Genomic DNA, 13,804 nt, shown 5'->3' with positions numbered 1-13,804 from the left:
CTGTGAACTTTACTCCATTGTGCACTGATTTGATATAGTCTTTGTGTGTGTGTGTGTGTGTGTGTGTGTGTGTGTGTGTGTGTGTGTGTGTGTTTGTGTGCGCTGCAGGCCAACACAACATTCGAGGAGTTAGAGAGGCTGCAGAACATGGCCAAGGCCTGGGAGGAGTTGGGACCTCAGCTCTGGGCTTTCTTCCAAAACAGTGTCCAGATGAACATGATCAGGGTATGAAAACTGCACATGCACACAGATACAGTCATACCTGCACACAGTCTTGAACACCCTCATTTTAAATGAATTTTGATGGACTGTGCTGCCCTACAAAGCCTAACTGCTGTAACTACGCTAACAATGAAACTGAGAAAAATGGCTTCAAAGTTTTTTGCCTGTCCAGCCAAACTGTGTTATTGGTAGAACAGAGGTTATGTTCTTAGTAAATATGTACCATATTCTGCAGTGAATCGTCGTGTTTTGCAAATCATGACCGATTTTTGACCCATGACCCTAAAAATGCAGATGCTGTACTGTCTTTATTCAAGAAGATGTAGTAAAGGTAGAAGAAAAAGCAAAGCGCAGGAACTTCAATCTTCTTCTTGCCTTCTTCCTGAAAAAATCTCAATCTTATTTTATATCTTCTTGTATCATATCTTTATTAAATTTTGCCTGCTTGTTTAAAAAGTTGAAAAAGAGTAAAAATTAAAAGTAAAAATGTGCACAAACTCTCTTTGTTTTCATGACTGAACAAACTGATTAAACAAACTGACCTTAAAGGACAACACACTATACTGTTTTACTTTGTTTATATGTGGCGGACCCTGCCACCTTTCTAGCTTCAAACAGTGTTCTGGGGACCTAATTTTCCTTGTTTATTCAGCTTGTTTATTCAGTTATTCAGTTATGTATTGTATTATTACCTCATTAATATTGTAAATAATACAATTCTGAGTTGAAATTTCTTACATAGTGCCCCTTTAAAAAGAACGACCCTCCCCGCACCCAAAACAGAAGTCAGTGTACTTAAAGACTGCAGACAAGCTAGCCAGCTAGCTCGTCTCTCTCTCCATGTCCAGTGACTCATCCTAATAGGATGTAGTTATTTGCCAGCAGCAGCTTCCAGTGAATCAGCATTCAGTTTGAACATGCAATCTGCTCAAACATGCACTGAATTGAAAATGAAAGTGAAAATGAATTATGCTGATGACTTGGAACTCAAACGTTGTTGGCAGAATGACTTAAGGGCATTTTTCATGTTAATTTAATATTTAGTCAAATAAATGGTTCTTGTTCTTGCACATGTAACATGTTCATGTCCCAATCCCTGCAGGACACCCTGAGAAACCCAACAGTGATGGACTTCATGGACAACAGTCTGGGAGACTCTAACTTCACCACCAAAGACATCCTGAACTTCCTGTACAACGGTCCGGAGGGATGGAGGGAGCCGGGCATGCCCAAGTTTGACTGGAGGAACATTTTTAACATCACAGACGAGCTCATACGCATGTTCAACAAGTATGGAGAGGTAAAAAGTATAAGATAGTCTGTCTGTTTATCTTTCCCCTGTTGATGAAGAATATGCCTGTTCTTCCTTTTTGCTTTTTCTCCTGTGCCTCAGTCACATTCCCAGGATGAGGTGCTCAGCCTTTTTGTCACAGCAGCTCACAGTTCTCCAGACAGGTGCATCAGTCTTCCAGGTCTGCTCCCAGGAGATTGCAGCCAGGCCCCTTTGAAACAGATCAGACCACTTAGCACGGCTATAGAGCCGCTCTCTCATCCAGTTGGCTGAAAGGTGGGGAGAACAAGCCTCCTGTCACCCCCCTCCTTGGCTTCCATTGTGGACCCTGTGATAAAGTGGAGAGTAGATGGGAGTGAGTCACCCCCCCAATGAGCTCAATGCTGTTTTAGTGCACGGCCCCGCATTGAAGTAGACCCTTGCGCTTGTGAAATAAAAGAGGGGCAAATCACTCTATCCATCCTTCACGCCTTCCCTCGTCTGATTTAAAGGGGGCAGGGGTTGCGGTTTTGGAGGGAGTCCTATCAGGCCAGGCATCTCAATCTGTCCTTTGTGTCCAAGTTCAGCGTCGGGACCCTTCAGAGCGCCACAAACAAACCCACGCGGTTTAGCCAATTAGGTATAGCTGTCAGCTAGCATTGGGCCATAGGATAACTGCTGCAGGTCCTCTCACTCTGTCAGGGGTATGTTTCTCACACTGAAATCTCACTGGAACATGTGTATCAGTGAGGCTCTTTCTTCTCAGCCCATCTCTGAGCGAACATGATTGTGTTGTGGATGTATGGGCCCGTAAAGATGAATGGGAAGTGGTCTCTTTGAGCGCTCTCGGGGTATTGTACAGTAACGTGAATGGAGACATTAGACACGGTGTACACAGGGGTGTGGGGGGTTAGAGAGCAGTGTGTGTGTGTGTGTGTGTGTGTGTAGGGTGGGAGTTTCACATGGTAATTACGCGTGTTTCATGGAGCGAGAGAGAGCGTGTATGTGTGTGCGTGTGTGAGAAAATGTAGCAGTGTGTGAGAGAGTGTGAGCTCCGGAGCACACTAGTTTGTGTGTAGGTGCATGTTCAAGTACATGTGTGTTTGTTTCTGCATGTGTGAGTGCATGTATTTGCTTTCCTGCGTGTGTGTGTGTGTGTGTCGCTGCAGAATGAACGTAGCCACTCAGATTTTCCCATGTCACCAGATCGCCTCAGTGAAAGGTGGTTCTGTTAAGACACAAATATGAATTTTAACGTAGACATAAAACACAATGAAAGCAGAAATAACAGAGAAAGGAAAGAACAAAATACCTCTGCAGGTCAAATCAAATGGATCTTGAGCTGCATTTCAAAGTTGTCCACAGCGTCCAAAGATACAAGACAAGACAAGACAAGACAACAGGGCTGCAGTAGATCTCTGATGTAGGCAGGTGTCTGACCGTGCAGAGCCCATAAGTAAACATGGGAACTTTAAATTGGATTCTGAGCCAGTGCTGAGCAATCAAAATAGATCTTAGACATGAGACCACTTAATATGTTTATATATTTTTGGCAATGTTTAATTAGTTGGTAATTTGCTGTCTAGTAAAACAAGCATCCATATGAGGCCTTTGGCTGAATAAAATTATCTAAAATAAGACTGAAATGTTGATCTAGTGAATGAAACATCTGTTGAAATAATGCGTTAACAGAATTGGTTACAAAAAAAGGTTGTGATGCTGTGTGAAACCTAAATAAAACCAGAATGCATTCATTTGCAAATGAACAGCTTTACGAAGTGTTCCTGAGCCCATGTAGTAATCTCCTTCATACAATCATGTGTTTGACAAAGTGGTGAACCTCAGCACATCCTTGCTTGTGAACGACTGAGCCGACCGAATCCAGCACACTATCAAGTTAGACCTGGATATGCACATATGCATGGTATCAGTGATCTCATGCTAGTTTTGACTGACAGCAGCTGAAAAAACATCAGAGTTTAAAGTCATTCATAACACATGAACACACGTATGTAAATTTGCATCAAACTGATATATCAAACAACATCTTTCCGACATCAAACAACTCTTTTCTCCTCTGTTTTCAGTGCATCACTCTGGATAAGTTTGTGGCCTACACGGATGAGTCCATGATGACCCATCAGGCCTTGTACCTGCTGGAGGAGAACAAGTTTTGGGCCGGTGTGGTCTTTACGGACATGTATCCCTGGACCACAAGTGTACCTCCGCATGTCAAGTACAAGATCCGCATGGACATCGACGCTGTGGAGCGGACCAACAAGATCAAGGACAGGTCAGTGGCAGATGGGTCTACTCTCGGCTGTTTATCAGAAGTTGTAAAAGAAATGTGAATATTTTGTTTAGCAGAACATGTTTTTCTTTTTTCCTATCTGGTTAACTGTGATGTGACCGCTGAGATTTATTTTGCAACACATACTGATCCCCAGTCCTTAAAGGGACATGGTTTCCAAAGCACCCTGGGAAGCTTAATTTATTGCACAAAGAAATTAGGCTATAAACGTTTTATTAGCAGAAGAAAAGGCTAATCACAGGTACTTTCCAGTGGAATTCATTGCAGCTGACTGCTATGCATACCCACAGGGGTTAAGTAGGATCCAACCAGTAGCGTTTAGACTACCAAATCACCCTGACAACCTACCTCTCCTTCATTTTTCCATGTTGTTACTGCCATATTAATGAGGCAATTTATATGGATTTGTCACATTCCTCAGAGGAGGGCAAGAAAAACCTCTCAAGCTGGCCTCAATGTGTTTTCTAAAGTCTCTCAGTGGTTCCATATTAACTCAGTACCTGCTCTTTCATGCTCCCATGTGAGGCTTTCACATGCATTTTCCTTTTCCCTTTGATCTCCCATTCATAAACAGACAGTATGTCAATAGCTCCAGGGCTGAACAAGTAGTTTTTGCAGTTTGTAGCGCACCAACAGGCTGTAATAGACCCAGTGGGAGTGCAGCCTCTATACAATTGAATAATCAGATTGTAAGAAGGCTTTGCCTCCGACTTATCCGCTTAAGTAAAAGCAGCGTACATGTGGTTTGTGTGTGGCTTTGGAGACTCGGGATGTTTTATTATGACAACAACATGGAGACTGCGATTGAGATTATTTCAAATGTATAAACAAACTGTTTGTTTTTATTGATCTTATGGCCACTTTGGAGCTAATAGCTGTAGCTCTGTCACTCTCTGCATCCTCTCTCAGGTACTGGGACCCCGGCCCCAGAGCAGACCCCATGGAGGACCAGAGGTACATCTGGGGAGGCTTCGCCTACCTGCAGGACATGATCGAACACGGCATCATCAAGCTTCACACGGGCAACGACTGGCCGCTCGGGGTCTACATCCAGCAGATGCCATATCCGTGCTATGTAGATGACCTGTGAGTAAACGTGTTGATGTGACCACTGGCTGGCTGAGACCTTCAGTAACTGAAATAATTTAATTCAATGTTCATGTGCATTTACTGAGAGAATGAGTTTTCTCACTTTGGTTTGGGGGTCACATCCATACTCAGCCTCCTCCTCTCCATCTTCATCCCTCTCCTCTCCTCTCCTCTCCTCTCCTCCAGCTTCATGATCACACTGAACCGCTGCTTCCCCCTCTTCATGGTGCTGGCCTGGATCTACTCTGTGTCCATGACCGTGAAGAGCATCGTGCTGGAGAAGGAGCTGCGCCTCAAGGAGACTCTCAAAGCCATGGGGGTCGACAACGGAGTCATCTGGTACACGTGTTTCATCGACAGCTTCATCATGATGACTGCGAGCACGGCACTGCTCACCTTCATCGTCATGGTGAGTGGGGCAGGGATGGAGAAGGCGGACATGTTGATGGACTAGGGTCAACTTTTATGGCATGTAATGGTGCCCTCTTGTGGAGAATTTAAAAAAGAGAGAAATGTTTTATTTGTACTGTACAGCCACTGGTTGCACTGGCTCTGTGTCTGTGTAAGTGAAAACCTCCATACAATCACACACAATATTAATATCTGTCTTTTTCTCTCAGGGAGGAAAAGTGCTGAATTACAGCAACCCCATCCTTGTCTTCTTTTTCCTGCTGACTTTCACCATCGCCACCATCATGCAGTGTTTCTTGATGAGTGTGTTTTTCAACAAGGCCAACCTGGCAGCCGCCTGCAGCGGCATCATCTACTTCACTCTCTATCTGCCGCACATCCTCTGCTTCGCCTGGCAGGATCGCATCACCAAGGGCATGAAGATGGCTGCTGTATGTGAATTTTTTGTGTAACCAATTTTAAAAATGCATATATACTGTTTAAGGACAGGCATAGTAAGTTTAGTCACTTTGAATCCAATCCAGACATCATAAAACATAATTATCGAACAAACCTTTGTGTTTTCTCTCACTCTTACTTCTCTCAATTTGGCAGTGAGATTCCTTTTTGTAAATATTCTGCACCACTGGTCGTCAAACCAATAATTTATTCACCCCCCTGCTTCTATAGAGCCTGTTGTCTCAGGTGGCCTTTGGCTTCGGGACTGAGTACCTGTCACGGTATGAGGAGCAGGGTTTGGGTCTGCAGTGGGACAACATCCAGACGAGCCCGTTAGAGAAAGACACCTACTCCTTTCTCACCTCCATCTTCATGATGGTGTTTGATGCTGTCCTCTATGCCGTCCTGGCCTGGTACCTGGATAATGTCTTCCCAGGTTGGGCTGCTAATATACTGTGTGGTTAACTTTACACATATACAGGCACTTCAGGTTTACTGAACTGAGAACAATGTCAAATGTCTCCCTCACAGGACAGTATGGCATCGGTCGACCGTTCTACTTCCCATTTCAGCCCTCGTACTGGCAAACTCCTGCATACTCACACACAGAAAGGGCTGCTCAAGGTTAGTATCACTGACTCTAAAATCTCTTACATGCTTCACTATTTCAATATCATGTGACTGGACTGGTGAGCATATCGAGGGAAAAAATGGCCTCTTCTGTTGGAATTAAATTGTTTTCCTCTGCGTTGTAGAACGACGCTTATTGAGGCAACTTTCTAATCAGTGCTTGATTATGGTGACATTTTATATGCATGCTTCAGCTGCGACTATGAAGCCACTGGATGCTGTTTATCTCTCTGCATTAAAATGTATCACTTGTGATGTTTATAATACTCTTCATTGTGAGCTGTAGGCCAAGGCTGGCCGGCCCTTTTCACTGTAACGGCTCATTTATGCTCAACGTTGAATACAGATATGGATACAGACTGAGGCTTTTGTCCGTACTCTGGGTTCATTTTGTCCGTATTTTGACACATTTCCTGAAAGCTTACGGACACGGACCAACGAGCAGTAACTCTGGTAGTCGTGGGGAGCAGAGTAGCAGTGTAGCCAGTAGCTCAAGTGAGACACAGCCACAGGACAAGAGGAAGACTAAACTTTAAATAAATAACTAAAACTATCAACAGAATGTGAAGAAATAACAGTTATGATGTTATGGTGTCTTGTTTGTTGTTGCAGAGATATCTACTAATATATCTACCAGCTAACACCAGTCTGTCGTGGGCCAAAGCTCCCGTGCTAGTGATGTAAACACCATCAGCTCCAGAGCTTCCAGTCCAGACCGCTAGCTGCACGGCTAACTGAGCTAACTAGCTAACGGCAGCTACAGGCAGCAGCAGTTAGTGGTTACTCTGGTAACATGCAGCCCCCTATTTGCTTTTAGTACGGATTTGACAGGAGGCCAGTTCTTATTTATGGCACCGTTAAACATCTGTATGATGTAACTTCGCCCGGGTACAGAGACAGACAGTTGCTACAAACAGCTGGGAGGAGATTGGACGGGAAATAAATGAGAGTTGGATCGGGCCAAGGAAAATAGAGATCCATGCAACAGCGATTTGACTCTAAGCGGTGACACGATAGACACTGGGTTTTATTTATTTATAAGGTCATTACTGGGTTTTTTTGGACCCTTATCGAACACACTTAAATGATTGGCGTTGCAGGTGCCAGATGCAGATTGTTATTTTCAGTGTCTACAGGTTGGATTACTTGGGGAAGGTTTTGGGTTGGTAGCAACATAGATTGTTACTGAAAAACAGTTGTTTTTTTTTAATATGACAACTGGGTGGCACAAACGTCTTCAAATCCTTCACGTAGTGGCTTTAAGTCTCCTCCCTTAAACCCACCTTTTCTGAGAGACCTGCAGTTACTGAAATTAGACAGATTTTCGGTGGGTTTAATGTGGTTTCTCAATCAGTTTTGGGAACACATCCATACTCCCCCTCCTCCCCCTCTCCGTCTTCAGGGAGTCATCAGTATTAGTTGGAAGAAATTAGTGGAAAATTAAAAAGTGTTTGTTATTGTGCATCTGCAACCTGGAATTACTCTCTACTGCTACAATCTTATGCACACCACATCTTTATCCTGAGGGCAGCTGAAATATTTAATTGAATCTTTTTCCACTTCCTGCTGCGCTTGTTTTGATTGATTTGTTTGTTTTAAATTTGAGTTGTTGTATTTATTCCTCATGTTTTGTTATTTTACTAATTTGGTCCTTTGTGGGAGAAGTGAATACCTGTACTTGTTTTTTGTCTCATAACTAATTGCTTCCGAGGACAGGCTTTTAATTCCCACTGGAAGGTTGTGTTTGTATTTGAAAGGCCAGTGTAAGGTTTATAATGAGTCGAGACCTCAGACATTTTAGTAGGATGCACAGGGTCTGAAACCAGATCCTTCTGACCAAAAGTCACCATGGCAACATAATGTCTGAAATAAGAAAGAGTAACTTTCTGTCAACTTTCCTTGGAAAATAAAAATGACATCAACTTACAACCTTAGATTTATATGACTATCTTTTTCAACCTGCTTTCTCCAGATCACGAGATGCCTGAACCAGACAACGTGCAGAAGGACGTGGAGAGCATCCACGCACCAGAGACGCCTGGTTACACCTGTAACGGCTCGGGCAGCAAGAAAACCTGTAAGCACCAAAGTAAGAGGGATCGGCTGGAGAGAGAGAGGGAGGTGCTGACACGACAACAGGAGTGTCCGAACCAGCAGGAGGAGGCTCAGGACTCAGGGGCGGAAGGTGAGGACACCAATACACAAGTGAAGCCCGGGAGTCAGCGGTGACTGTATGAAGGGCTGACTGGAGATTGAAACACACTGAGTACATCTGGTGGACAGGAAGGGTAACACATCACACCTGGACATGCAAGACAGAAAGAGAGCAGGGAATTCTACAGAGGAACAAGAAAAGGGGTGGTTGTGTCCACGATGATGAAGACGTATAACCGACAAGTGTTGCTATTAAAAAGGCTGTACATTTAATGTATGCTTTTACATTTACACTGTTTTGTTGCATATGTCTGCTGTTGGGTCTGATACATGTTTCAAAGTAAAAGGAAGTCTCTCGGATCAAACCTTTCTATTGTTGGTTGTACCTGGCCTCAGTTAAGCTAATGAAAGGAAGCAAACGGTACATTTAATATTTGGCATGTGGCATTCTAGTTGTGTGAAATACCCCATAGATTAATATACTATATTTTTTTTCTAAATTGTTAATATTGATATTAAGAGGAAGTCCATTGTGCGATCCACAGTGTGATCAGTTTCTATCAAGGTCCTTGTAATAAGCGTTGATTAATAGGTAATAATGCCCTTTTCAGATGCTTTTTAACATGATTGTGTGTTAATAAGACGATATTAGTGTTCATAATAGCAGTTTAACAGTTTATAGAGTGATGTTAAAACACTTATGGTCTCAGTAGTAGATATAGTAACACTTATTACGAGGATCTTAATATAAATCATCCGTCCTTGTCTCATGCAGGTCAGTTGTTCTACGAGGCCGACCCGCTGGGCCTGGTGATGGGGGTGCAGATTGAGGACCTGGTGAAGGTGTTTGACGGGAGCTCTCGCCCGGCTGTCAACTGTCTCAACATCAATTTCTACGAGGGCCAGATCACATCCTTCCTGGGGCACAACGGGGCTGGAAAAACCACCACCATGTAAGCCAGGGACAAATCTCTTTGATTATGAAGTGGAGTAAAGGTTCAAAAGATGTGAAGAGATTTTCATTTTTCATTTTAAGAAGTTCATAATTTCACGCAGGCTCAGAGTCTGGCTGCTTCATATATCTGTCAACTTATAAAAACATCCTCTCTGCAGGTGAGGATCCCTCTGCAGTAGTTTTCCATTTGAATGTGACTTGAAATGTAAATTGAAATATATTGCTTTAAAACAAGCTATTTTTCACTGAGACACATTTTAATAGCCTTTTATAGACTTTAAGATGACCCTTCCTGTGGCTCCTTTATGAGATCGCAGCACAAAGTTGGCCCCCCCTGTGTGATGGTTTTGTGTGTTCTTCTGCTCCAGGTCCATCCTGACTGGCCTGTTCCCTCCTACATCTGGCACGGCCTACATTTATGGAAGTGACATTCGGACTGACATGGACATTATCCGCTCCTCCATGGGGATGTGCCCTCAGTACAACATCCTCTTCAAACAGTGAGTTATGTAACCCATTTTGCCGCCAGGACTGGAGTCAGTTGCATTGAAAAATAACACGTGTTCAGTGTTTGCAGGATATAAAGACAAAATAAAGACAGAAACAATTACTGTGTACGAACAAACTAAAATTACTTGGCGATTTTTCTTTGTTGAAAGTCTCTAATTGAATTGAAAACGTTAAAATGCCTTTAGTTGTGATGAAGTGTGGAAAAGACTGTTCAAATCAATGCACATTCTTCAAAAATCAAAAACATTGGCTTTGATAGCAGTTGCTGAAAGCCAGATAGACTGATTTACTTCCCCGTCCAGACTTTCAAGCATTCACACAGGCAAACAACTGTCAAAACAACGATTTCACACTCTGCCTCCGTAAACTTCTTTATAACTGCTGCCCTGCTTTTGTTCTAGTCTCACAGTGGAGGAGCACATCCTGTTCTACTCACTGCTGAAGGGTCGCACTCAGGCGGAGGCGGAGAGGGAGGTCGAGGACATGCTGGTGGACCTCGGGCTGCCACACAAGAGAGACGACGAGGCGCAGAACCTCTCAGGTCGACCACTTGTTCTTCCGAGAATTAAATTAACTCCTTCGTTGTTGTCTCTGCTCTGATCAGCTGCCTCTCACACGCCCTACAGGTGGTATGCAGAGGAAACTGTCAGTTGCCATGGCGTTTGTCGGTGGGTCAAAGGTTGTGATCCTGGACGAACCCACGTCTGGAGTGGACCCCTATTCCAGGAGATCCATCTGGGACCTCCTACTGAAATACAGAGCTGGTAAAAATGTCTCGTTTAGCACATTAAGATCCATGTTTTAGCCCTCCAGGCCCACACTGAAGAATGAAACCAAATCTTTGGCAGCATTACAGCTCTCCTGAGGCGCTTGAATTAAGTAGCGAGCTGATCAAACGGAAAAATTCAACTACACAGCTACAACAAAAGCCAAACTTGCAGTCATAAAATCAATAATCTGCTGGCAAAGACGCGCCAAAGTTGTGATAACTTTTCTTGTTCATCCACAATGTGCTGAAATGTTCCTTGGATTCAGATGTCAGTAAAAGCACTTTAATAAAAGTTGGACCCTTGTTGCAGGCCGGACAGTGATTCTGTCCACTCATCACATGGACGAGGCCGACCTGCTGAGCGATCGCATCGCCATCATCTCCAAAGGACAGCTGCACTGCTGTGGATCCCCCCTCTTCCTCAAGAACTGTTTCGGAGTCGGTTTCTATTTGACGCTTGTGCGCCGGATGAGGGATGTCAGGAAAAAGGAGGTGAGGTTTACCTTTTCCCAGCTCATAATGTATGTTATCTTTGCTCTCAGTTTTCAAAGAGACACACAAAAGAGAGCGCCTACTTTTCTTCCAGTAAAGTTTCAGCTTTCCGGGAGGATTTTTTCAAACTGTTAAAAGTGTTCTCGTCTCTTCTGTTTCCTGTAGAACGACTGCGACTGTGCCTCCGACTGCTCCTGTTCCTGCTCCATCTGTACCAAATACAAAGACCAGTCTCAGAACCAGTCCCAGCATCTAGACAGAGTTCTGGATGGTAAGTTTTACTGTAGCTGCATACTCATGAGCTGCTCCTCGTCTGTTTGTGTGCATGTGTTCTCTTGGTTTTGAGGAAACGGCCCTTTTTTGGCCCTCGTTCAGCTGTGTTTCAACTGTAGGAACCCATCTCTTATAGTAAGAAGTAGATCGAGAAAGCAGTGTTTTTTTAGGCCCTTTAAAGTATAGTAGTACAAAGCTTAGTGTGTGTGTGTGTGTGTGTGTGTGTGACTTTAGGGATGTGTTTGTGTGTCCTGGCTGATATTCTCATGACTGGTCCACTTGTTAAGTTGTAAATCAGATACAGATTTCACATTTATAATTCAGTGTTGATATTGACCCGCGTGCCTTTCCCTCCTCATTCTGCCTGAGGAAACTTGAGATGCAACGATTCAGGCACAATTTTACTATAATAGTGTTTGTTTTTTGTTTTTGGCACAATTAGCAGTTTCCCTTCCTTTGTCCTATTCTCAGTTTCTGCTATTTTAGGAACACTTCAGCTCTCTATAAGTGATGATTTTCTGTTCTCCTCTCAGGGGACATCGAGAGCATCACAAGCCTCATCCACCACCACGTCCCCGAAGCCAAGCTGATCGAGACGATCGGCCAGGAGCTGACCTATCTGCTGCCCAATAAGGGCTTCAAACACCGAGCGTATGCCAGCCTGTTCAGGGAGCTGGAGGAGACACTCGCTGACATGGGCCTCAGCAGCTTCGGCATCTCTGATACGTCACTAGAAGAGGTAGGGACGTCACCTGACATCACAAGTGTGGGGGTTTAATGCTGCATTTACAGTACACTCACATGAAAGAGATGGTAAATAAGAGCTTCCAGAACATAACATCAGCTTTGGGCTATTTTTAGGCTTTTCAGCTATTAAGCTTAACAAAAGTCCACAGCATAGACCCAACAGTGACAGTGATAAGTGTTGCCAATAGCTACACATTCTCTCTCTGTACCTGGATAATAGCTGCCAGTGCCAAAGGACTCAGTGATTGAAGTCTGTCTTGCTCTAGCAGCACCTCTGAAGACCGCTGCTACATAAACTTCATATTCTGTATTGTAATTAAACCTCAGATGCTTAACGAGGTTTGTGGTGTTACCACAGTATCTCACACTCCTCCCACAAACATCAGGAACACTATCGCTGCTCTTTTGAGAATTGAAAAATGACAGTTTTGCGGGCAGCCATTATCAATGTCAGCTCTCTGTCAGAGGCGCCTTGTGCATTTATAGAGCCGTAGTTTGTGTATGAAAGATTGAATATTATTGAGACTAGATCAGCGATGACATATCCATTTACCTCAAATTACTGTGATAACATAACAACCTTTTAATACAGAGGTCGATCCTGGAACAGAAACATCGGGACCAAGTATCAATATATTGATTGGCGCACCACTTGTGGACGACGCTACAATCTTTGATTCTGTGTTAAAATCACCTAATATGAACTGCACAAACTCTCCATGTTAACAAGTTGTTGTTGTCTATTACTGACCTTGACGTCTTGTTTTCTATGAAAAAAAAAGTCTGCTTGCAACCACAGGATTATTTTTGCCTGTTTCCAATAATGATCGTTTGTTAAAGAACTTCCATGTCTATTATTTACCACAACATCCTGGTTTAAATCTGGCCGGGACCTTTGATGCACCTCTATCACCATCATCTGATCATCTCTCTACTATCACTTGAGAAATCTCAAGGCTTAAACACAATAAAGCCAAAGGCTTATGTCCATCGTGGTCCCTTTGTGCAACATATAACAAACCACAACATAACAGCAAAACAGCATGACAATAAAAATAGCAGGCGGCAGGATAGCTTCGTCTACCTGCTCTTGTTTTCTTTTTTCATAAGAAGACAAAATTAAAATTGAACCACATTTTACTCTTTCCATTTGGAGCCATTTGTTCAAGGCCACTTCGAACGTTCCCAGTGAAACACTCAATTTCAAGTTTGTGGGCAAATTATTCCATTGTACTGTTGCACTGTGGAGAAATGCGTTTTTACCAGTTTACACTCTTAAATCGAAGGAGAAATCATTAATCAGATACTTTTGTACCATGTTTTTAATAATTCTCAGTAAGCAGCTTCATATCAAGGATTATTTTTTCCGCCATCAACCAGTGAATCTTTTAAAAATGTGTGTGATCAAGATGTGCACGTGGAAAATGGCAAACAAATAGATACATTTCCTATGTATTAGTATATTGAAACAATACATAGCGAGGTGTGTTAGTGCACAAGAATCAATTTTATTCATATACAAATCTTAAAACA

The 13,804-nt window shown here is 43.2% G+C and overlaps 1 protein-coding gene across 1 annotated transcript in view; it reads left to right on the top strand.

Annotated features, from left to right (window-relative positions):
* LOC311267050 (retinal-specific phospholipid-transporting ATPase ABCA4-like) overlaps window positions 1-13,804 on the top strand; it is a gene marked incomplete at its 5' end in the record, with an annotated part of 38,627 nt that overhangs the window by 11,097 nt on the left and 13,726 nt on the right. Inside the window, 16 exons of the mRNA XM_084369858.1 lie at window positions 109-225; window positions 1,325-1,522; window positions 3,580-3,785; window positions 4,713-4,889; window positions 5,079-5,301; window positions 5,513-5,734; window positions 5,973-6,177; window positions 6,273-6,365; window positions 8,344-8,556; window positions 9,301-9,478; window positions 9,849-9,980; window positions 10,392-10,531; window positions 10,617-10,754; window positions 11,070-11,251; window positions 11,417-11,522; window positions 12,058-12,263. Of these exons, the coding sequence (XP_084225984.1) occupies window positions 109-225; window positions 1,325-1,522; window positions 3,580-3,785; window positions 4,713-4,889; window positions 5,079-5,301; window positions 5,513-5,734; window positions 5,973-6,177; window positions 6,273-6,365; window positions 8,344-8,556; window positions 9,301-9,478; window positions 9,849-9,980; window positions 10,392-10,531; window positions 10,617-10,754; window positions 11,070-11,251; window positions 11,417-11,522; window positions 12,058-12,263 (2,736 nt within the window). The remainder of the gene's footprint in view (window positions 1-108; window positions 226-1,324; window positions 1,523-3,579; window positions 3,786-4,712; window positions 4,890-5,078; window positions 5,302-5,512; window positions 5,735-5,972; window positions 6,178-6,272; window positions 6,366-8,343; window positions 8,557-9,300; window positions 9,479-9,848; window positions 9,981-10,391; window positions 10,532-10,616; window positions 10,755-11,069; window positions 11,252-11,416; window positions 11,523-12,057; window positions 12,264-13,804) is intronic.

This window comes from Pagrus pagrus (assembly GCF_965226575.1).
Source record: "Pagrus pagrus genome assembly, chromosome: 12".
In the NCBI taxonomy this organism is placed as follows: domain Eukaryota; kingdom Metazoa; phylum Chordata; class Actinopteri; order Spariformes; family Sparidae; genus Pagrus; species Pagrus pagrus.
Note: the sequence above shows the minus strand (reverse complement) of the source record. Positions and strands in the feature narration are given on the sequence as shown.